Source organism: Physeter macrocephalus, chromosome 16 (genome assembly GCF_002837175.3).
Source record: "Physeter macrocephalus isolate SW-GA chromosome 16, ASM283717v5, whole genome shotgun sequence".
NCBI lineage: Eukaryota > Metazoa > Chordata > Mammalia > Artiodactyla > Physeteridae > Physeter > Physeter macrocephalus.
The window spans coordinates 40,797,549-40,822,988 of NC_041229.1; the positions used below are offsets into that span (position 1 = coordinate 40,797,549).

Genomic DNA, 25,440 nt, shown 5'->3' on the forward strand with positions numbered 1-25,440 from the left:
TGATTTGCATTTCTCTGATGATTAGTGATGTTGAGCATCCTTTCATGTGTTTGTTGGCAATTTGTATATCTTCTTTGGAGAAATGTCTGTTTAGGTCTTCTGCCCATTTTTGGATTGGGCTGTTTTTTTGATATTGAGATGCATGAGCTGCTTGTAAATTTTGGAGATTAATCCTTTGTCAGTTGCTTCATTTGCAAATATTTTCTCCCATTCTAGGGGTTGTCTTTTTGTCTTGTTTATGGTTTCTTTTGCTGTGCAAAAGCTATTAAGTTTCATTAAGTCCCATTTGTTTATTTTTGTTTTTATGTTCATTTCTCTAGGAATTGGGTCAAAAGGATCTTGCTGTGATTTATATCATAGAGTGTTTTGCCTATGTTTTCCTCTAAGAGTTTTATAGTGCCTGGCCTTACATTTAGGTCTTTAATCCATTTTGAGTTTATTTTTGTGTATGGTGTTAGGAAGTGTTCTAATTTCATTCTTTTACATGTAGCTGTCCAGTTTTCCCAGCATCAATTATTGAAGAGGCTGTCTTTTCTCCATTGTATAATCTTGCCTCCTTTATCAAAAATAAGGTGGCCATATGAGCGTGGGTTTATCTCTGGGCTTTCAATCCAGTTCCGTTGATCTATATTTCTGTTTTTGTGCCAGTACCATACTGTCTTGATTACTGTAGCTTTGTCATATAGTCTGAAGGCCAGGAACCTGATTCCTCCAGCTCCATTTTTCTTTTTCAAGAATGCTTTGGCTATTGGGGTTTTTTTGTGTTTCCATACATATTCTGAATTTTTTTGTTCTACTTCTTTGAAAAATTCCATTGGTACTTTGATAGGGATTGCATTGAATCTGTAGATTGCTTTGGGTAGTATAGTCATTTTCACAATGTTGATTCTTCCAATCCAAGAACATGGTATATCTCTCCATCTCTTTGTATCATCTTTAATTTCTTTCATCAGTGTCTTATAGTTTTCTGCATACAGGTCTTTTGTCTCCTTAGGTAGGTTTATTCCTAGGTTTTTTATTTTTTTCATTGCATTGGTAAATGGGAGTGTTTCCTTAATTTCTCTTTCAGATTTTTCATCATTAGTGTATAGGAGATTTCTGTGCATTAATTTTGTATCCTGCTACTTTACCAAATTCATTGATTAGCTCTAGTAGTTTTCTGGCAGCATCTTTAGGAATCTCTATGTATAGTATCATGTCCTCTGCAAACATTGACAGCTTTACTTCTTCTTTTCTGATTTGGATTGCTTTTATTTGTTTTTCTTCTCTGATGGCTGTGGCTAAAACTTGAATACTATATTGAATAATAGTGGTGACAGTGGGCAACCTTGTCTTGTTCCTGATCTTAGTGGAAATGGTTTCAGTTTTTCACCATTGAGAATGATGTTGGCTGTGGGTTTGTCATATATGGCCTTTATTATGTTGAGGTAAGTTCCCTCTATGCCTACTTTCTGGCAGGTTTTTATCATAAATGGGTGTTGAATTTTCCCTTTCCCTTCTTTGTTCGCACAGCTCCTGGGGTTCAGCTTTGGATTGGCCCTGCCTCTGCGTGTAGGTCGCCTGAGGGCGTCTGTTCTTCGCTCAGGCAGGACAGGGTTAAAGTAGAAGCTGATTTGGGGGCTCTGGCTCACTCAGGCTGGGGGAGGGAGGGGTACGGTTGCGGGGTGAGCCTGCGGCGGCAGAGGACGGCGTGACGTTGCAGCAGGCTGAGGCGCGCCGTGCATTCTCTCGGGGAAGTTGTCCCTGGGTCACGGGACCCTGGCAGTGGCAGGCTCCACAGGCTTCTGGGAGGGGAGGTGTGAATAGTGACCTGTGCTTGCACCCAGGCTTCTTGGTGGCTGCAGCAGCAGCCTTAGCATTTCATGCCCGTCTCTGGGGTCCGTGCTGATAGCCGCGCTTGCGCCCATCTCTGGAGCTCGTTTAGGTGGTGTTCTGAATACCCTCTCCTCAGGTACCCCAAAACAATGGTCTCTTGCCTCTTAGGCAGTTCCAGACCTTTTCCTGGACTCCCTCCCGGATAGCTGTGGTGCACTAGCCCACTTCAGGCTGTGTTTATGCAGCCAACCCCAGTCCTCTCCCTGGGATCGGACCTCCGAAGCCCAAGCCTTAGCTCCCAGTCCCCGCCTGCCCCGGCGGGTGAGCAGACAAGCCTCTCGGGCTGGTGAGTGCTGGCCGGCACTGATCCTCTGTGCAGGAATCTCTCCCCTTTGCCCCCCGCACCCCTGTTGCTGTGCTCTCCTCCATGGCTCCGAAGCTTCCAGCCTGCCACTCTCCATCTCCGCCAATGAAGGGGCTTCCTAGTGTGTGGAAACCATTCCTCCTTCACAGCTCCCTCCCACTGGTGCAGGTCCCATCCCTATTCTTTTGTCTCTGTTTTTCCTTTTTTCTTTTGCCCTACCCAGGTACATTGGGAGTTTCTTGCCTTTTGGGAGGTCTGAGGTCTTCTGCCAGCGTTCAATAGGTGTTCTATAGGAGTTGTTCCACGTGTAGACGTATTTCTGATGTATTTGTGGGGAGGAAGGTGATCTCCACGCCTTACTCTTCTGACATCTTGAAGGTCTCTGAAAAGCCCCAACTCTTAAAACCCAACTTAAATGCTAATACCACTTTGTGAATCCTTCCCGAATTGTCCCACTTGAAAATTCATTGCTCATGTTTTCATGTTCCCACAGGGACCTGTGCTAGCATTTTACATGTATTGACTAATCCTTACAAAATCCCTATTTTTTCCGGAGAAAATCATAATCCCAAAAGATACATGCACCCCAATGTTCATTGCAGCACTATTTACAAAGCCAAGACATGGAAGCAACCTAAATGTCCATTGAGATAGGAATGGACAAAAAGATGTGGTATATATATATACAATGGAATATTACGTAGCCACAAATAAGAATGAAATAATGTCATTAGCAGCAACATGGATGGACCTAGAGATTATCATACTAAGTAAAGTAAGTCAGACAGAGAAAGACAAATATCATATGATATTGCTTATATGTGGAATCTAAAAGAATGGTACAAATGAACTTATTTACAAAACAGAAACAGACTCACAGACTTTGAAAACAAACTTATGATTACCAAAGGGGAAACATCGGGGGAGGGATAAATTAGGAGTCTGGGATTAACATATACACACTACTATATATAAAACAGATAATCAACAAAGACCTACTGTGTAGTGTAGGGAACCCTATTCAATATTCTGTAATAACCTATATGGGAAAAAATCTGCAAAAGAATGAATATAGGTATATGTATAACCGACTCACTTTATTGTACACCTGAAACTAACACAACATTGTAAATCAACTGTACTCTGATATAAAATAGAAATTAAATTTAAAAATAAGCAAAATTCCTACTTTTACAGATGCAACTCTATTATAACATTGATTTCATTTTTCTTTGAATGTTCTTTTGTGCTTGCCTGTTTCCCACTATGACTGTAAACCACTCGAAGGCAAAGCCTCCCTACTCTGTCATGATTAACAAACTTATTATCTTTATTCCTGACTTTTTCCTGAAGGACTGTACTTTAATTCCCAATGTGTCTCCAGTTTTTCACCTTTCTACACCAGGCCCTGCTTCAGGCCACCTAAGCTATTTCTGTGCAAGCAGCACCTGCACCTGGTGCACGAGTTTGAGTTCTTGTCTAGCCTGTCCATTGTGCCTTCAATCCAGTCAGTACCAAAATCGACAGATTTCACATGTAAAATCTCTCTCTCCTCTGCTCCTTCCTTTTATTTATTTATTTGGCTGCACCGGGTCTTAGTTGCGGCATGCAGTATCTTTGTTGCCGTGTGTAGGATCTTCATTGCGGCATGCAGGATCTTTAGTTACGGCATGTGAACTCTTAGTTGTGGCATGGGGGATCTAGTTCCCTGACCAGGGATCAATCCTGGGCCCCCTGCATTGGGAGCATGGAGTCTTAGCCACTGGACCACCAGGGAAGTCCCTGCTCCTTCCTTTTAAATCCCAAAGCTACTACTCGAATTTTGGTCCTTGTGATCTTTCTTGATACTCTCCTAGATTTCCTAACGCCCATGTTAGATGCTCCTATCAGATTAGCATTTCCCAAACCCAGAACTGATGAATTTCTTTTCTCCAAAGTGCTCGGTGGTTCTTTTCTATCTATTGGTTTAAGCACACAATTCCTGGTCTTTGTGAACCACCACAATCAGGCCCAGATGCCTTCTCTCATCTCACTGCCTTCTCTCTGTCCTTGACCATGTGATGATCTCCCAACTATTTAATTGGGTCCAGAGTTTCCCAGCTTTGCAACTTCATCCTCCTGGTTCCTGTCTTCCTGAAGGCCTTTCTCCCTCGGCCTGTTGAATCCCATTCATTCTGCGAGCTCTGCCTTTTATTCAAGGTCTATGTGTTGCTGATTCATGCCCTTCACTACTGCATAGAACCTGGGCCTGTCACTGCGCATTCCTTGTATAGTTCCTTCTAGAATGCCTGCTATGTAGCTACTCATTAAATATCAGTTATACTGAATGGAAAATAAATGTAATGCATGTTACAAGCTTCCAAGTTTCTCCAAAATCCCTGAAAGAAGTTCTAAACCTTGTAGGAAATATTTTACAGGAAAGGAGTGAGTTGCTCATTAGAACATTTCCTTGCTTTAAGTCCCTGATCCATAAGAGGAAAAATATGTCCTCTTGAATCTCAAATATCTGGACATTGGCCTCTCAATAAATCATGGTCTCTGGCATATTTTCCAGTGCAAGTTTACATTTTATTTCCATGCCACTTTGCCTAAAATGGTCACATACTTTAGCTCCGATTTTCACCTCTGCATATTCCCTTTGCTAGCTTAAAAAACCCTCAAAATTGAGAACCTGGACACAAATCCTACCTTAAGAGATACGGTAAATAGTAAAATATTAACCCCAAAGAGGTGGTGCGACAAAAGGTCTCCTAATCTTTACTGAAAGGATTAAATTTTTATAAATGTTAGGTCATAAAGTCATGTCATTAGTTCATGGGATTGAGGATGTTTCCATTTTACAGGAAAACTAAGAATTTAACGCTGAAATCTAGACAGTTGCCATGCTATTTCTTAGAACTCATAAATTGGGTGCTAAAATGGTCTTGTCTTTCTCTGTTTTTATTTTACTCCTGACCTAGGCAGTTGGTTCATTATGAATAATGAATTTGGCATAGGAAAAGAGTTGTTTGGCTAAAAGCAATAATATTTTTTAAAATTAGAAAACCAGGACATGAAAGGTTAGCAAGTCACTGTAAGCATTTTGAATTTATGAAGCAATGGAATCGGATTTCAGATTAATATATCTTTGTCTTTTTTCTGCGGTTTATAGTGACTTAGTATATACTGCAGCCAAATGCTGTTGAAATCATTTGTAACTTTAGGTAAAGGAATATGCTTAACAAAAGAAGTTTCATGAACCAAATAGCCCTGTCATTTTTACAAATGGAACCAATGTTCTTCACTAGGGTCAGAAACCAATTAGACCACTTGGATGCATCTCAAAGGAATGATGCTGAGTGAAAAAGGCCATTTTCAAAAGGTGACAAACTACCAGATTCCATTTAAATACCATTTGTGAAATAACAAAATTATAGATACGGAGATTAGTGGTTGCCAGGGGTTAGAGACTGGGAAGGAAGTGTGCGGAGGAGGTGGGTGTGGTGGTTACATGAAGCTGCACAGGTGATAAAACTGTATAGAACCACACCCACATACAACCACACCCACACCCACACACCCACACCCACACCCACACAACCACACAACACACAACCACACACACACAACCACCCACCCACACACACAACCACCCACCCACAACCACTCACACACAACCACTCACACACAACCACACACACACACACACACACACACCCGCACCTGCGCCAAAATCTGAGTGTACTACAGTTATGCGAGATGGTATCATTGGGAGAAAGGGTTGGGTGAAAAGTACATGCCACCTCCTGTACATTTTTTGTTTTTGGCAACTTCCTGTGAACGTATGATTATTTCAAAATTAAAAGTTCTTTAAAAATCAGACATTTCATTGTCACTTTAGAGAGGGGCCTATGAAGTCAGGTGGTAACATAAGTAAGTGAGATGGCTGGGGACTGGGAGGGTGAGAACTGGCTGGTATCAAGGAGGCAGCTGCTATTAGGCTCCTACCATGGTGGGACTGTGCACCTGGAATTGCTGAGTCTTCTGAGTGCTGTTTTTAGAAAATGCCAGAAATTGAAAATTCAAATAAATATCTCTTGACTTTTATTGACAATTAATTCAAACTTTTTGGAACACTGTATGTAAGCCAAACTAAAGATACTGGAGGGCTGGATTCAGTCTTAACGATTCATGTGCAAACTCAGCTTCAGGCCAGAGGCTGAGTTTGGCCACCAGATGATTTGCCCACTCCACAAACTGGTCATCTCAGTATGTGGATCAACGCTCCTCTGTGCTGCCTTACAGAAGACGGAGAAATGAGGAATCAGGCTGCTAATGAAAATGGCGTGAGCCCCCAGTCACGGACGCCCGGGACTCTGGAGAATGTGGGTTTGACTCTGGAAACCCCCTGCAGGCTCTGACCAAGACCTTCACACCCACCTCCTCAGCATGGTGCCTGGAAATAGCAGGTGCTCAGCTTGCCTTTTTAGAGGTGTTCATTTGTTCTTTCCCGGCTGTCTTAATTTTTATTTTTTGAAAGCTAAATGAGTTCTACAAAAACTGAGAATATGACCCAGAATCTGGTATCCTATGCTCTGGTTTTCCGGAAGCGAATACAATAGCCTGGTGAACACATCTTATATGAGCAGCACTCATAAGCTCCGTGTCTGTTTGAAGCTCTGAGCATAAGCTAATTTTTTGCTAATTAGTGCAAATGAGCAGAGGGAGGTGCTGATAAGGTCGTTATTCTGGGTTTGGTCTTTGAAAGGCTTTATCATCTCTGTCCTGCTAATGCCCAGAGTCTGGTCAACCCTTCTTCCCCAACTGCCAACACGGCCAGCTGACTCAGAAGACGTGAGAAGGACGGAGCTAACTGCATACCCTCCAGCACAGCCACATCTGTGAGTCAATAACCTCTCCCCACCTCCACTGTCTGAAACATCATGTGCACTGATCAGACTCCCTCTGTGTTCAATCTCTAGTACATAGAGCATACCCAGTTCCTTTAGGAAGGAGGTGAGTAGAAAAACTCCCATTTTAAACAATTGAAATTTTAATTTAAAACATTTTTAGATCTTAAAATTTCATCTCTGGCCCAATTACACATTCTCAGAGTCAAATTTAAATTATTAATGATTCATTTGCATGATTTCTGTCCTCTTTTCCCCAAAAGTCTGCTATCAAGAGTCCACAGAATGTTTTCCAATCCTCATTTAAAAAGAGTATTTGTAAGTATTACATAATTATAAATCAATAAAAGAGTCTTTTCCGGAATTCCCTGGGGGTCCAGTGGTTAGGACTCGGCGCTTTCACTGCCAAGGGCCCAGGTTGGATCCCTGGTCGGGGAGCTAAGATCCCATAAGCCACGTGGCACAGCCAAAACGAAAAGTCTTTTCCTGTTTATCTTTTTTTTTTTTAACCAAGCTTTACAGTATGCAGATTTTTAAAGGGTTGGTTCTCAGCCTCAAAAATTATGCTAATGAGGTAAGAACAATAATTCATAGTGTAGCCACTAATTTCTCTAAGGCGAAATATGCAGAGACCCTGGGCTCTACATTTGTTTTCAACTAATTATCATGTATTTACTTTTCCATTAGTCCAATAATTTTTCTTTCAATTCAGAATTAAGCAATAAGACCCTGAATTATATAAAGGCCTGTTTAACATAACAGACACACCCCATCATTCCGCAGTCCCCTGATTTACAGCTCTTAAAATGCACAACCAAGAGGCTGTCTATATGCCCTTTCGTATTTAGATCCCATCAAGCAGTCACCTCAATATCTTATGCATTCTCAGAAGGACTACCTAGCAATTAACTCCGGTCTTTTCTAACTCACCATCTCATTATGTAAAGTGGATTGGAACACAAACTTTATTAGCAACTTTCAATTCTAATTCCTTCTTATCGCCCACACCCACACCCCTCCTAGTAATGTCAGTTTATATGAGCAAAATACTCTGGCAAAAGGCAGTTAAAAAAAATCCACATTGGACTGGCAGCACATTTAGTAATTGGTCTTTGCACTATGGGGTACCACCATAAATCGAGATTGCCATATTTCAGCTAAAGCATGGGATGCAATTCTTTATAGAAATGGAAATGAATTCTCCCTGCCACACAACACAGCATTTTAACTATGTTCAGGAGGAATGGGCAAGTAAGAAAGTTATTATTTTTATTCTAAAGGTTAAAAAAATGCAAACCCCAAGCTCTTTGTTAAAAGGTAAAGGAATTCATAGTATCGCTTCTTCAAATCCTAGAAAGAGGCGGGAAGACGCCTTGCAGAGTTCTCTTGTGCATATGAAGTGTGTCAGTGGAAGAGCTGAAATGTGGTTTAATGTACTTGTTTTCATGGTAAGGAGCCAAGGTGGGCTGATGAAACTAAAGGACAGGTAGCACCTGAAGATATGTCAAATGTGCAAACAGGGAGGCATCCCATCAGTGCAGCTGACTTACCGACATCGGGATCTACTGCTTGAACTCTGGTCAACAGAGCCTTGGTGGCTGTGTTTTCATAGACACAGGCGTTATAGTGGTCGGACGAAAACACTGGGGGGTTATCGTTCACATCCTCCAGGATCAGACGGATGTCAGACTGGCAGAACCTGCCACCCCCGTCGGTGGCCCTGGCGACGAGGCTGTATGCAGGGACCCTCTCCCGGTCCAACAGAGCCAAAGTTTTTAACTCACCTGTGAAAATAAATGGCCTAGCTTTTCAAAAACTGTCTTTCTTTGAAGAGCAGAGCATCAGTTATTGTGCATACAGAATCCCCAGTACAGGAAGGATCACTGACATTTGGCTCCAGTGCCTCATGCTTTGAAAAATCGAGCAAGTTCAATTTTTTAAGCATCAGGGAAAAAGTGATGGGATTCTGGACGCAACAAAAAACCAACTGTACGAACTTCAGATGAATTAATCCCACTGTGAAGCCTCTTGTTTCAGGGATTCCTTCTCTTGGCAGCATTGAGAAGCTCCATACCTCTTTAAACCTCTCAAGAACTGCTCTGGAGATCGGCCTTGTTTCTGGATTTTCTCCAGAAAAAGCCTGAAGAATGGACCAGTATCCTTAGTTCTCTGACGGTCAATGATTTGTAAACTCAAGGGGCTGCTTCCAGATATTTAACATTTTTTTTTTTACCCCATCTTTTAGAGAAAAACAGTCAAAACAGGCTGGTTTTAGCAGAAAGAGGTCATGAAGGAGTCCTACTGTGCCAGGCGAACCCTACTTGCTGGAGAGTGGTAGGGCCTGTGGCTGTTGGGGGAGGATTCCAGTGGGGATTATCTGAGAAGCTTAAAGCAGCAGCTCTTTGGCAACCAACATGGAGGGAGGTTATGTCTGTATTTTAATCACTCGGTTAGCTGTACTTGTCCTGAGTGTCAGCCCCTGTGGGGATTTTGTTATTCTTGTTACCTAAATTTCAATGGATAATGGCGATAAGCACAATGACAGACCTGAGTAAATACTGTTTGGTGAAAAGTAGGACTCATGAAATATTATTATGCACTCTTAATAAAATTAGTAGAAGTCATTGGGACGAAGCCATCTATACTTATAAAGCTGTTCCTCCTATGGCTTCCTGACTACAGCCAGTTCTCAAATCTAGCCTGGATCATTTTCCCCTTCTCCAAAACACCCAGTGGTTTTTCAGTTGGGCATTTAAGACCCTCCAAAATCTGACCTAAAGTTATTTTTCCACCACTTTTCTCACAAGCCATTCTGTGGCTCCTTTGACCAGTGACAATGTTGTACACAGCTTTCTCTGGATGTGCCGTGCTCTCTGCCCACGCTGCCCCCGTGACCGGCAGTGTCCTGCTTTAGCTCCTAGAATCCTGGCTCATTTCAAATGCCAGGTCTGCTTTAAAAGTTTCTCCTTCCCTCTTATCAGAATATTAGCTACTTCTTCCTCTGTGCCCAGATATATCTCTCCTGATATCTCTCCCGGGCTCTCATTCTGTCTTTCACTATTATTGTTGTTATTTCTGTTATTATTAGTATTGACTTACAGCTCTGTCTTCTCCACTGGGTTACAATATCCCTTGGGGATGCTTTGTTTGGTTCATCTTGGAATCAAACACAAATATCCCATAAAGTACTTTTAGGTCTAATAGTTAATAAATGTTACCTATTCAATAAAAAATTGCCAGGCCTCTTTAGCCACGTAGCATATTGTTATGTAGTTAAGCCCTTCCCAGTAAGATGCACTGGACATGGGAGAGGGCTAGCGAGGAGCTAATACCTTCTGGAGACTCAGAAATTACTTATTGTTCATTGTGATGAACACAACACTGGAAATATGCAAATTATTCAATCTTTACACTTCATTTAAAAATTGTCAATGGATGGGCCATCCAATATACAACACAGATAATTTACCTCCATAGAAAATGCCTTTTCCATTATCTATGGCCTTCAATGTGGGCATCTGCCTTTAGGGTACATAACCTTTCACCTTATAAATTTTACCTCAATATGTAAGCAAGTTTGAGGACTCATACCTTTGGAGAAACTAGATAGGAATGATGAATAAAAACCAGACAAGTATGTTAATAAGCATAGGGACCCAAAAGGGATTTCAACAGGGCAGAACTCTCCTTACTACGCACTGCTGTCTGGTTTGCATGGAAACTTGCATTTGTGATAGAGTTCTATTTATACTATTTATAGGTCAGCTGCTTTAACTCATGGATATGAGAAAGAGGAGAAGCAAACAGACACATCTGATTACTTGGTGCTGCTAAATGTAGGTAAAGTCAGGGCAAGTTTTATAGGCCAAATGAGGTTTCTGTCCTCCAAACACCATGTGCTACTAGTATTTCTTGAATCCAAGATAGCAGGGCATCATATCAAGGCTCTTGTATACTAACTACCCCCTAGTGATAAGACCATGTGAGAGTTTAACTTCTCTCATGGATTAACAATGGCATTTACCCAAAGAATAAATTTCACCTTACCACTTTGTGGATCTAGAAAAAATTCATTGTTTCCAGATCCATAGAGTGAGTATCGTATATCTCCATTGGATCCAATATCAGCATCCTTGGCACTGACCTTCAGGATGATTTTGTTTGATGGAATGTCTTCGGGAAATAATGCTGTATATGCAACCTAGGCAAAGGTAAAGAAAAGTAATTAAATCATTAGTATTTATGGGGCAATTGTCATAGCTAGCATTATACATGATTTCTTTAAAAATGCATTCGCATAATTTATCTTCAGCTATGTTTTTCCTCTACCACAGAATCATCTTATACCATATGATGAAACAGAGAATATCTCTTGCTCTGCCCCTCCCATGCTCATCATCAACAACTACTGATTGGGCACCTACTATGTGCTGGGTACCACTGAGATGCTATAAGTACAACAGAGAAGAAAACAGACAAAAATCCCCACCCCTGTGGAACCATGACCCACATCACATATTGATCATGCCCCTCTTAGTCCTTGAGACCCTTCAACTCTTTAAAGAGCCACTACTAACATCTGGCATTAGTATGAGAGACTAAATCTATTTGCAACACTTTTCTGAGCTAAAGAGCACCAATACTGTCTCTCAATCCACATGTAAGGAAAAGGTAAATGAAGGGTGATTTAACTTTGGTAAGAAAGGAAATAAAATCAATTACTGGCACCCTGCATTCGCTGTCATGCTTTGAACTGTGGTGGAAAGGCCACTTCGTAAGGGGTCTGGAGACCCAGCTTCATTACCAACGTTGCTACCAACCAGCTGTGTAACCTTATACAAAAAAAGTAATTCATACTTTTGAGTGGTTTATTCTTCTTTTATGAAATAGGTGATTCAGACAGAAAAATTCATAGTGTCCTTTATGAGTCCTTAAAAATTATTTAATTTTGAGACTCCTGGTTTTATTTTTTTGTTTGTTTGATTTTTTTGGTGGGCAGAATTAGGTACTGATCGTGCTAACTATACTCTTTTCATGTTTATAATATTTCATCCTAGAGTCCACCTCTTACCCTCTTATAGCCATTTGGAGCTCATTAATTAAGGAGATAAGATGAGAAAGCAGCCTGGTCTTAAGGAGAAAAGTGAAATGGGTTTTGACTTATTTTAGATAAGCAGAGTAAAAAGCAGTGATATATCTGACACAGCCACAAATCTCACCTGATCACACACTGGGCTGTTGTCATTCACATCACTGACCGTCACTTCCACCATGGCCTGAGTGACAAAGAGCCCATCAGTGGCGGTGATATTGAGGAAGTAAATGTCTTGTTCTTCTCTATCTAGAGGTCTCTTCACATAGACCTTCCATTCGCTCTGCACCAGGCCCAGGGCAAACTTTCCTCTGGGGTTCCCTCCTGTGGTGAAAAAAGAGTTTTTGAAGATGTGAAATGAAAAGCTTTGATCTCCACCTACAGCGAGAGGCCTGTGCGGGGTCATCCAGGTGCCTCTCAAACTGCATCCTTTACGACGCTGAAAAAAAAATGACACTCACTTCCTTTTGACTCTCCTGCAACAAAGCATGATATTTATATGCTTGGCTTGTGTGGAAAGTAAAACAGTAACTTTCCAAGAGAAGAAAATGCACTTAGAGAAGCTGGAGATGATCTCTTGTTTAGTTCCCCTTAAGGACAATCAAATTCAAACTATGAACAATCAATCTTCTTATCGGGCTGATACAACTGTCTTTCCACTTCGTCTCAAGAGAGGATGTAATACACTATAGCTCTTGTTACCAAGACAATTTCATTAGCCGTTGATTATGCAATCAAGGAAAGGCAGTCAGTTCTATTAAGAAATCTTAATGAAGCCTTTATCATACAGCAGCTCTTCTTATAAGGACTGAAGTTTGGGGAAGAAAAGTTTGTGTGACAGAGGAAGACCCATTAGGATTAAATAACCCCAATGTAGGGTCATTGAAGGAGCCGTTCAAAGATAAGCACTGCAATTAGATCAAATTTAACACAGTGAAGCTGGTGAAAATGGAAGAAACGTAGAAAAGCTGGAGTGGAACCGCTTTTGATGAGGGTGAAACACTGAATGTAGTCCCAGCCATATTACTTTCCCACATCACTGAATTACAGGGAGACAAAAGAAGCTTGGAGGAAGGAAGAAGAAAACCACCTTGACCTTCCAAACCTGAAGGGGGAAATAATGTCACTTCAAACACGGAGGAAGACTGGACGAGACAACTGGCAAGAAGTCCGGAATCTAGTTAGGTCATCGCTGTCTCGTTTGTTTGGGCATTCACACGTACTTGTCACCTGCTCTGGGCCAGGCACTGTGCCGGGCAATGGGGCTACAGCAGTGGACAAAAGTGACAAAAATCCCTGCTCTCGTGGTGGAGCTCACTTTCTGATGGGAAATACTGACAATAAACAAGTAAATAAGGCAAGCCTACTGCCTGCTGGCTGCTGCTTCACTGAAAAAGTGGAGCCATCTCACCTTCTTACAATGAATCTTTAAAAGAACAGAGAGCAAACCCACGGTCCTGCCGGAGGGACTGAGTCACAAATAGTGGGACTTTGAGCGTCAGACTGCACTCTGGATATAAGGCATGGGGGGCGGGGTGGACGGGCATCCAGGGGCTCAGCAGTGTGGAACAACTGCAACCAAGCAGGACCCTATGAGGCCTTCCTAGAATAGACCTCCACCTGCCTTTTGTCTGTAGGAAAACTTTAATCAAAGAATAAATTCAATCAGAGAAGTGAGAAAATGCAGAAAGAAAGGAAGACAGTCAAGCAAGACAAAATAATAATCCTTTAGCCATTAAACAAGGTCAAGGCCTTTATTCTTCCTCAAGGGCTATAGGTAATATTCTGAGCCATGTCCTTTGAGCTGTTTTGCAGATACTGAATCCTCCACCAGGTAGAAGAATTTAACTGTGTGCTGCCCACAAGCACGTAGACCCCAGACCGGTTGGAACCAGGAGGTTGGTGATGCTGACTCCCCATTACCTCACCACCAGCCAATCAGAATGTCCACGAGCTGATAACACCCTGCTCCTTGAACACTAGACGACTCTTCAGTACCCTCTCCAGGGCGGGACACACAGCCTTGAGGGTATTAGCCCGCTGTGGCCCCCTTTGCCTGGCAAAGCAATAAAGCAATCTCTTTCTACTGCACCCAAAACTCTGTCTCCAAGATTTAATCTGGCACCAGTGCACAGAGGCCAAACTTTGGCAACACAGCCACGGGATAAATGGACCGCACTGGGCAGACAGTGCAGAGAAGGTGAGGGCTGCACATTCCTCTAGGGCAGTGGTTCTCAACTCAACTGACAGTGGCTGTGCGCAAACCCCCGGGACATTTGTCAGCATCTAGAGACATTTCTGAATGTCACATCAGGGGTGATGCTGGTGGTGGTGCTACTGGAATCTAGTGGATAGAAACCAGAGGTGCTGGTAATCATCCTACAATGCCACAGCGAGACTTATCCAGCCCTCAATGCCAATAATGTTGAGGCTGAGAAACATGCTCTGGTGAGGCACGGGGTCCTCCCTGGAAAATCACTTTCCTCTACCACTGGCTAGGATGCAATTATACTTCAGTTGAATATGATTTCAGCATGCACAAATGTAACCTCTCTATTAAATGCTTCTGGTGCAGGCCCCCACTGCTCTCTTGCAAAATAAAACGATTAATTGTCCTTTGTTCATCAGTGGCAGCACAGCCAAGTTGTGTGACATCAAGAGCAAAAGTTAAATCTAATAAAAATCAGTTGGTGGTTGGCACGGTTAATAGTAAAGGTAGCTTGAAGCTACTCTGTTCTCATTACTTTGGTAAAGTCAGTGGGATGGTCCCTTAAACCATCCACTGAGAATTCAGAGACGATGTGTAAATAATTAAAGCTGAGTATTTAACCATTCTTCCAAATAGAAAAGTATCCTCAGAATGCCTAAGAAGGGCTTCCCTGGTGGCGCAGTGGTTAAGAATTTGCCTGCCAATGCAAGGCACACGGGTTCGAGCCCTGGTCTGGGAAGATCCCACCTGCCGTGGAAACTAAGCCCGTGTGCCACAACTACTGAGCCTGTGCACCACAACTACTGGAGCCCGCATGCCTAGAGCCCGTGCTCCACAACAAGAGAAGCCACCGCAATGAGAAGCCCACACTCTGCAATGAAGACTAGCCCCCGCTCGCCACAACTAGAGACTCAAGCCCATGCACAGCCAAAAATAAATAAATAAAAATTTTTAAAAAACTTAAAAAAAAAAGAATGCCTAAGAAGCTTTTTGTTTGAAACTGAATGCAAATAAATCAAAGTTGCGGCTTTACTCACCTTTCTTTCCTTACCACTATCACTCATGTCTTTACTGCAGAAATATACATTTCAATGAAAAAAAACCCACAATGAACGGTATCAGACAAAGCACAAATGCATTAAGACCTTTAAACAGAAAACAGCACCAAGAAAACAGTTCATAAAGAAAAAGAGTAGTGCTGTGGAGGGGAGGTGTGTGGTCCCGAGCAACGACACATATGCTCTTCTGTGGATCTTATTCTGCAGTGATTAATTAACTTTCCCACTAACATACTTAAGCAGATTCTGTGCCCTGAGGGCATTCTAATTAATTCATTTTTCACTTTGAATAATGTAGTTTTTCTAAAGGGAGGCCACCTGACTACAAGTACGGATGGATTCTTTAAAATCTTTTGGCACTTTGCTTATGTTCTGCCTTTGAATGTCACGACATCAAAATATTAGCTTTAAAACCCCCAAATAGTTTCTAGGAAGACTGCTCCCACACCACCAACCCTCTCCTCTTTGCAGTTTAAGGCCAGTCACCCCCAGAAAGCTATTCCTGATCAGTGACACCCCTTCTTCACTCTGACATGAGATCCTCTGCCCCTTAGAGTAATGGTGATGTTTTTTGTGCACTCTGGGTGACCTCATTTGTCTATCTTGGCTTTCCTATTGAACTGCTATTTACTGTGTGGAAAGACAGAAAAGGGATCCAAGAAAATTGTGATGTCAGAAGACATAACCTTTGACTTGGAGTTATAATTTAACATTTTTCAGCAAAAGGTCGAACCACGCCCTCTGATTTGTATATGTGTGTGTTGTGTGCGTGCACGCATCTGAGTTTTTACTACCAGGAAAGACTTGTAAGTAAAGCTATTTATTTTTCTTACTGCTACAAAAAGTAGGAGAAAGGAATATACTTTAAAAAAATACATTCCCCTGCCCCCAATCGAAAAGAGCTGTTATTTTCATTTCTTCCACTGAGATATTTGGCTGGACTCTTGTTTACATGATAAAAATTGACTCAAGGATGGGGTACCAATCTGGGTAATCTGTCATAGGCAAAACAGTGAACTCCAAACTAAGGCTGAGTTAGTAACAACTAAAAAACTGACGCTACTCAGATATTTTCCTCAGCCCCAGAGAGGTAAGTTAACTTCTCAAACCCTCATCTCATCTTCCTTCTTCTCTCCTACTCTTACCCCTCTGCCACCTTCCATCTTTCTTTAGAAAGCAGAGCACATAGTGAAAACCGAGGGGGACAGACTTACCTGTAATATGATAGCTCACTTGTCGATTGATGTCAGAAGAGTCTCTGTCCCATGTGCTGAGGACAGCTACCACCTCGCCCGGAGGGTCGCTCTCCTTCACGTTCCCTCGGTACACCTCGTGGGCAAAGACCGGAGCGTTGTCATTTATATCTGTCACCCTGACAGAGACCAATGCTGTGGAAGAAAGAGAGAAGGCCTCCCCGAGGTCGGAGGCCACCACGGAGAAGGTGAACGTGGGGTCTGTCTCGTGATCCAGGTCCCTCAAGGTACTGATCCAGCCTGTGTTGCTGTCAATGTTGAACGCTTCCATCACCTTTTCAGGTTGGGAATCTGAGTGGAGGGAGTAGGTGACCTGCCCATTGGCTCCCCAGTCCATATCGATGGCTCTCACCTGTGTGAGTTTGGTGCCCACAGGCATCCCTTCCATGATGATCGTCTCATAGCTTGAAGTTTCAAAGACTGGCTTGTTGTCATTCAGATCCAGTACCTTGATGTCTACATCCACCGTGAACACAAGGTCTACCTTGTCCAGGGGTATAGTGGCTGCTACTTTGAAGTGGAAAGCTGGGCTGATTTCATGGTCAAGACGTTTGTCCAGCTTGATGGTGCCTGTTTCCTGTTCTATGATGAAGACAGCTCCTTTGTTATTTTCCAGCCGCTCCCCATTAACTGTGCTGAACTTGACTTTCTGAGTGGGCAAAATCCTCAGGGTGTCCACCGTGCTCCCAATGGCTGTATCTTCTGACATGGTGAAGGAATACTGAGACTGGGTGAAGGACGGCAAGAATGTTTCAGGGGGTAAGACGTGGATGTAGACGGGGATGAGGGAGTGCTTCACCGGAATGCCCCCATCCACTGCTTTGACAAAGAAGGACAGCACTGTGTTTTTCAGCTGGTTAAAATGGCCCTTTGTGACCATCCAGCCATTGTCAGGATCGATTTCCAGGAGGTCAGCCACCGAGACCGAGGCCTCGCTATAGAGGGAATAAGTAATCCTTGCATTCGCTCCATCATCTGGATCCATGGCTTGAACCTGAGTGACCAGGTGACCCCGTCCAACATCTGCCCTGACGCTGGCTCTGTATTCTACCGTCGTGAACTGGGGGGCATTGTCATTTTCATCCACCACAATCACCCTCACGGTGCAGAAAGTTGTTCTCCCTCCGCCATCAAGGGCCCTCAAAAAAATACTGATGTCTCCTTCCAGAGGGTTTTCCCGGTCGAGCCTTTCTGTTGTGATGACCTGTCCATTGCCATCTATGAGGAATCGATCCTTAGCAAAGTCATTGATGATGGCGTAGCTGACCTGCCCATATGTCCCTGGATCCCCATCCGTGGCTCGAACGTGAATTACCTTTGTCCCAGCAGCTGTGTTCTCTCTCACCTCAGCTACGTAGGTGCTTTGAGAAAAGGCAGGGCTGTACAGGTTGGCCCCGAGGACCCTGATATGCACCTGGGCAGTGCTAGTGAACAGTCCATCAGAGACGGACACATTGAGACTGTACAGAGGCTCCATCCGCTGCTTCCGGTGGTTGGAGAGCGTGATGACGCCACTCTTGCTGTCCATCAGAAAGCTCGTCCGGTCATTCCCAGATAAAATGCCGTATTCCAACCTGTCAAAATCAGAGCTGTCTGCATCGGAGGCTTGCACACAAGTTACAAAATGGCCTCGGGGGGCTAATTCACTCACATATGACTCATAAATGAGCTGATTAAAGACTGGAGGGTTGTCATTTACGTCCGAGATGTAGATATGAACCAGGACCTCGCTGCTCAGTGATGGGAAGCCATTATCTGTGGCTCTGACTTTCAAAGTACAGTGTTGCACTAACTCATGGTCCAGCATCCGCGCTGTCAGGATTAAGCCACTTGCGCTGTCTATGTGAAAATAATCCGTGCTGTTGTAAGTATCCTGGACAATCTGATAATGGACCATTTTGTTGTTTTCTGAGTCTGCATCCGTAGAGACAACTTGTAAAACAGGTGTCCCAATGAGAGAAGCTTCTGATAATGTTGTATTGTACGTGGGTTGATCAAAAATAGGGGGGTTGTCATTTACATCATTAAGTAGCAAGTCAACGGTGACTTCGGCCCTGGCCCCAGTAAGGGCATCACTGGCTCTTACTGTCAACTTGTAAACAGATGTAATTTCATAATCCAAAGGGCTAACGACTTTCAGGACCCCAGTGTCAAAGTCAATGTTAAATTGTTTATAAAGATCCCCATCAATAATGATGTATATTATGCCTTGGCCTTCTGGGCTGGTGGCGTTGATGCTTAGAATGGGGGTGTTGACGCTGATGTCTTCGTTGATGGATGCTGTATAAAAAGGCTTATCAAACACAGGCATTGCTTTGTTGACAATAGTGATGGGAAGTTCCACGGATGTGGACAAAGAGGGTTTTCCACCATCTTTGGCTAGGATGGTGACTCCATACTCAATGTTGGACAAGTCAGAGTTGAAAGCTTCTTTTAAAATAACTTTCCCTGAATTTGGGTTAATTTCAAAGTGGCCATAGTCATCCTGTAAGAGGTAGGTCACTTCTCCATTTGCACCTTTGTCTTTGTCAATGGCTGTCACTTGGTAAATCAGGGTGCCAGGCTCAGCATCAACTTGCACAGCAGCGTAGTACGGGAGGCCCACAAAGACTGGAGAATTGTCGTTTATGTCTTCGATGTTAACCCTGACCACCACCCTTGCCACCCGCAGATGGTCTAGCTCTCGGCTGGCTTCCACAACCAGCTCATATAACTCTTGTTCTTCACGGTCAAAGGGGACTCCGGTGGTCTGAATGACCCCTGAGGTAGATTTTATCTTGAACTTATTTCCTGGGTTTAAGATGCTGTATTTTAAGGGCTCATTAAGGCGGTTTCCCACTGCATTGACAATAGCAACTTTGGTTATGTTCGTGTTGTTCTCTAAGATGGAGGTGGAGTAAAAGCTTTGTGTAAAGTGGAGGCCACTGTCCATGGCTTCTTTAACCAAGATGGTGACCATGGAAGTACTATAGAACTTTCCATCAGACACCTTAACTATCAGCATGTAGTGATCTTTGGAGAGGTTGTTGTTTTTAATAGTGAGCACTCCACTATTTGAGTCAATTAAAAAATGATCCAAGCTACCTTCCATTAGGCTGTACGTCAGTTCTGGGGGCACCTCGGAGTCAGGATCCATGGCACTAACTTTCAGAACCTCCACTCCGACATAGGTAGGTAGAAGTAAGACAGTCTCAAACACAGCCTGAGTGAACACAGGTGGGTTGTCATTCACATCTGTCACTTCTATGTTGACTTCAACGGGACTCTCTGCCGTCAGCTGGGGGCTACCACTGTCTCTCACATGCACATGAAAATGGAAATGGGAGATGGTTTCATGGTCCAGGTTGGCGATTGTTCTGATCGCACCTGTGCTGGAGTCCACTGTGAAGAACTTCTTGGCCGTGGACTCAACAATCTGATACACAAGCAGAGCATTCCGATTGCTGTCGGCATCGGTGGCTCGAATCACCAGAGGGCTGTTGTGCAAGCTCCTGACGATGCTATTGATGGGGGCTGCCTCGCTTAGGCTACCCGAATATTGAGAAAAGAGAAAAACTGGCGCGTTATCATTTTCATCAACAACCTGAATATTGACTGTGATGTTGGAAGCCATTCCTGCCATGTTCGTGGCCTGGACAATGAGCTGATAAGAGGAGGTACGCTCGTAATCCAGTGCCTTGCGTGTGGTGATGACGCCAGAATAGGGATTTATGGTGAAAATCCCATCAACGTCTCCATCTTTGACTTCATAAATGAGGGTGGATTGACTGATGGCAGAGATTAGAATGACTGATGTTCCAATATCAACATTTTCATTTACTTCTGCTTGGTAGTCTTTGTGAGTGAACTTGGGGTGAGAATTATCAGACATGGTGACAGAAATTCGCACAATCGCGGTGGCAGACATCGGCGGGGAACCCTGATCCGTGACTTTGACCGACAGGACAAACTGACCCATTGTTGTCATGTCTGGCTCTTTAGAAAGAGTGATGATGCCCAGGACTGGTTCTATCTTAAATGTGTTCCCAGTGTTCCCTACAATAGAAAAATCAACAGGGAAATGAGTTCAAGTGGGTCATTTTCTGAAGATTACCTCTTCATCTTAAGGCTACTTTACACAACATGGCAAACAGCAATTATTCATTTTCACTCCACCTCATTCTGAAATAAAATGAGAGACTTCCCTTTTAGGAGTATTCAAAAGCAACTGAAATGAGTTTTCCAGTAAATTGTGAATTTCAGATCAGTATCTTCTTAATCCAGGTTAACAAGAACAACAACACAGCTCTGTGTACATTCAAACTGGGAAATAGGACTGTTTGTAGGAAAGACTTTCCTGTTTAGGATTTTCTTATTCCCAGACTGGGCTGGCACATGCCAATGACACTGATAAAAAAACATTTATCCTGAAACCAGTGCCATAATTCTGTGTTCTACATTATAAGAAAGAGGGTTGTAGGGACTTCCCTGGTGGTGCGGTGGTTAAGAATCCGCCTGCCAATGCAGGGGACGCAGGTTCAATCCCTGGTCCGGGAAGATCCCACATGCCGTGGAGCAACTAAGCCCATGTGCCACAACTACTGAGCCTGTGCTCTAGAGCCCGCGAGCCACAACTACTGAGCCCACGTGCCACAACTACTGAAGCTGATGCACCTAGAGCCCATGCTCTGCAACAAGAGAAGCCACTGCAATGAGAAGCCCGCACACCGCAACAAAGAGTAGCCCCCGCTCGCCACAACTAGACAAAGCCCACACGCGGCAACAAAGACCCAATGCCGCCAAAAATAAATAAATAAATAAATAAATAATAAACAAATAAATAAAAAAGGAAGAGGGTTGTAGGAATCGCTTCAGAACATTATCATATAGTCATTCGGTTTAAGACTCTCCCAAAGGTAAGCTTTGCTATGTGGAATTGGTATAGTTTCATACGTATCATCAAAACCAACTACATCCCAAACACTGCTTGGTGACGGGGGTTTGTTCAGGTATGGAGAATTCTTCTCAAGTCACCATTTGCTTTGTAAGCTGTGAGAATTTTTTCTGACTCTCCTTCTATTCTTCACTCCCCTACACCCCAACACACACATATGCACACACAGACATAAAAGTAGACACAAAATGTATAAGGCAGTCGTTCCTTCTGTAACCATTCCATTTGCTCAATTTTTGAGACGTTTCTGATGAAATAAGAAAGTGTTAAAAATCTGAAGCAGCACAGAAACCAAGAACTGGAGCATAATCCTTATGAAACTAAGAAACTGGCACCCCACTTTGACAAACCTGAAATGGGAAGGGCTGTGAACCATGACACTGTGGAAAAGAGGAGGAGAGAATGGGGAGCACAAAACCTGAAGAATGTAAAGAATGTGTCTCACAGGCAGTGAACAGTGGGAAGCAGCATCCTTCACCATGTTACTTTTTGCTTCTCTCATGAGGCTTTCCCATACTTCTCAAACAACACATGCTTGTGTGTCTAGATTTTTTTACATCACAAGTTAAAAGTTTGGTTATTCAATTATATCTGAATTTTTCTTTCTTTTTGAAGTGCTATAGTATGGCAACATACAGAGAGTTTAAATGTCATTATCATTAAGGTAGGCTCCAGGATTGAGAGTGCAGTTAGATAATGTGTTTATTGAAATATACAATACATACAGCTATTTGCACACTTCTTACTACATACTTATTAACTAAACTTTTCCATGTCTGAAAACAAAAATGTCATGTTCATATAAAATCTATTTCTATAAGATGCTTGCTTATTTCTCAAGAGGGAGCAAGTCCAACAAAGAGTTAAAGAATTTGCTTCTAGACCCCAAATATGAATATTAAACAAAATTGTCTTTGACGTCAGCGTGACTTTTTACTTTACCACCTGAACATGACCATTTTGTGGTGACAACAAGAAGGTCAATGAGCTCATGAACAAACTTGCAAATTTTCAATAAATAGCACCGTGGAATTACGTGTGATTCCAATATTCGATTCATAGACCCTCACAAGGAGGCAGGAATCATTTCACTTTAGCATCCCAGGGGAGGAAAATATAGAGATACCCGAGTAATGGTCACCTTCCAGCAGTGGCACCAACATGCAGCCCTGAATGATGAATGCCACATCCTCATTATGGTGTCCCATGTGGAGTTTCGAGGTGAGTCCTCGAGGCTCGTACATACACAGTAAGATATGTATGGGAGGGATGAAGGAAGGCCAGCTTCCGACCTTGAGTAGAGCTTCCCCACCCTGCTGTTCCATGGCTGCTGACCTGCTTGTTACCCCCTTCCACGATGCTGTGCTCATACGTCAGGTCCAAATGGGCTCTTTGCCTCTTTCCCTCTTCAGCGCACTGTCCCATTTTCTTAGAATCCACTTCCTGCTTATTCTCTTCTTCTGTACTTAAATCTTTGGAAGCTAATCTCTGCTTGCCTTCTTGGAATCTATGACTTCTTATAGACTTTTGGCAACTGGGCAAAAGCTGTGCTGACCTTACTTATCATTATTAATCTGGTATACAGCACAGTGCCTGGCACAAATAAAAGGTGCTCAATAAATATTTGTTGAATGATTGAGAGAGGTAGGTCAAAAAAGATGTTTAAGTCTCTAACTGTATGTATCTTGGGGTCCAATATGCCCCCATCCTAACTCAACACTTTTTTAGTCCTGGTCTCTCCTGTACTGCCCTGTCTCTGAACCACCAATGAGCCACTGTTGGCACCAAACATCAAACCTGAACTAAATATAAGACTCGAAGTTCTGCACTTGAATTCCACCTCAGTCTTTCGGGCCAAAATGAAAAGGTTCAGTAGTTACTTTAGGCCAGAGAGGGGATAGGAAATGTATGGCCCACCAGTAAACAGAGTAAAATCTTGCTTCTCTGAGATTTTTGAGAGCACTTAAATAAAACATACACTGTACACCAACCTCTTTTTATTTGATTCAAAGTCCTGAACTATCTGGGATCTGCTTGTATCCTACCATGATCCGTGAAGAAACTTGACTTAACTAAAACCAGTCCAGGTCAAGGGTAGGTCTGTCTGTCCTGTAATTCTCATTAGCTTTTTACACATCCAATCAAAGGTTATTTTTTGAGATACCAAGCATTCCTGTGGGTTTTCTGGAAACTCGAGTTTTCTATATAAAAGATGTTTTAAGGAAATAACTTTTCTCTCTAGTTTTAGCCAACTGTTGAAGAAATGACTGAGTCCTTTCTCTATGTTCAGCACCCGGCTATAGTCTGTGGAAGATGAAAGGTAAGCGAGGCAGAATTTTCAGCTGGATGGTAAATTACTCTTAAATTACTCTGAGAACCTCCAAATTGGTTTCAAAATATCTGGCTATCTGAGAGGAGTACATGTAGTAGCCTTCATGACAAATATAAAAAGCAAGTACACACGCAGACAAATGCTTAGAAGATGTTAAGAAAAGTAGAAATAAAACCCTATCTCAAAATGATTACAATGTCATGAAACAATGTATATGCATGAATGAATTACGAGAAAAGAAAAAATACATAAGATTAGGGGAAAACTATAGAACAGACATAAAGAGTTTTTGGGTTAGGTGACATTTCCTGTGGCATTATTTACATATATGTATTTTAAAGTTTCCCTATATTATTTGTGAAACTAAAAGAACAAGGACTGTGTAATGAAATAATTAAAATATCCTCTGATAAACAAGAGATGAAAAATAGCGTTTAAAAAAAGAGTACCGTCAGGCTTTAGGCTAAAAGGAAATTCCATGGAAATCTGGAAAAGAAAGTGGTGAATTCTCTTGGGGTACCTGGCTGTTCGGAACCAACATCTTTTCTTCTTTTTTGGTATAGAGTTTAGCACAGACTCATGTAAAATGTAGGTGCCTAATAAAGGAAATAGTTTTAGATTGTCATTAAATACAGGGGCTATTTTTAAAGAAAGTCATTGGCTTTTTTTCTAATATTTTTTAGTCCAGAACTGTCATTCTAGCATTCATATTTTAATTCAACCACTCACAAAAATGCTCCATATTTACATCAAGGGAAAGAAGCCTTTCCAGTGCTGGCATGAAAGAAAACAGCATTTGGCATTATGCACGCCAGACATAATGTTGCAGAATGTTTTGGGAATATGAGGCTTGAATATTCAAAAAAGACAGAACAGGGGAAGGGAAAATAGAGCAGATAAAGGATATTTGTAATTTTTAGGCACGCAGTCCTGTCTTTGCTTGGATATTCATCTCTCTGTCATAAATGTTTTCTAACTGTCCAACTGTAAACCATCAGGAAACTACGGTCTTGCTTTCTAGATACTAAAATTGATTTTTAAAAAAAATCTCAAATTTAACAACACGAGAATCTGCATTTATTTATCTGTCAGGTTAAGCAAGCAGTTCAGTACCTACCAACTACTCTGCTACTCAGATCAGCTCCAATGAAGTGAGTTTGTGCTAACCCTAACCCTAACCCTAGGAATTTCTGAAGCCCATAGCCCACAGCTCACCTACTGACAAGTAAGCATTGACCTTTAAGATTCAATTCACCGAACTCTCTGGCAGCCCTCAAATGATGGGAGGCTTTGGTTATTTTAGTCTGAGGCCAAGGCTTGTTGACCCATCAGTAAAAGCCACCAAGTTTATTACACATTCTTCTGTCTTCTCCATTCCAGAAAAATCTGAGATTGAACACAGTAAAAGGAAACTCTTTCTTCGCTGTCAATGATGGAAAACACATTACTGAAATGCCAAGAACTTGATACACCATCGTTGTGCAAATAGGGCAGT

General features: G+C 42.5%; 1 protein-coding gene across 4 annotated transcripts in view; it reads right to left on the minus strand.

Moving 5' to 3' along the window:
• Positions 1–25,440, minus strand: part of FAT3 (FAT atypical cadherin 3) — a 583,627-nt gene that overhangs the window by 79,051 nt on the left and 479,136 nt on the right. For all 4 annotated transcript variants that reach the window (XM_055091680.1, XM_055091681.1, XM_028501477.2 and 1 more), the window contains 4 exons: positions 16,642–20,715; positions 12,288–12,484; positions 11,116–11,269; positions 8,619–8,852 (listed from right to left, as the gene is read on the minus strand). In XM_055091680.1, the coding sequence (XP_054947655.1) occupies positions 8,619–8,852; positions 11,116–11,269; positions 12,288–12,484; positions 16,642–20,715 (4,659 nt within the window). The remainder of the gene's footprint in view (positions 1–8,618; positions 8,853–11,115; positions 11,270–12,287; positions 12,485–16,641; positions 20,716–25,440) is intronic.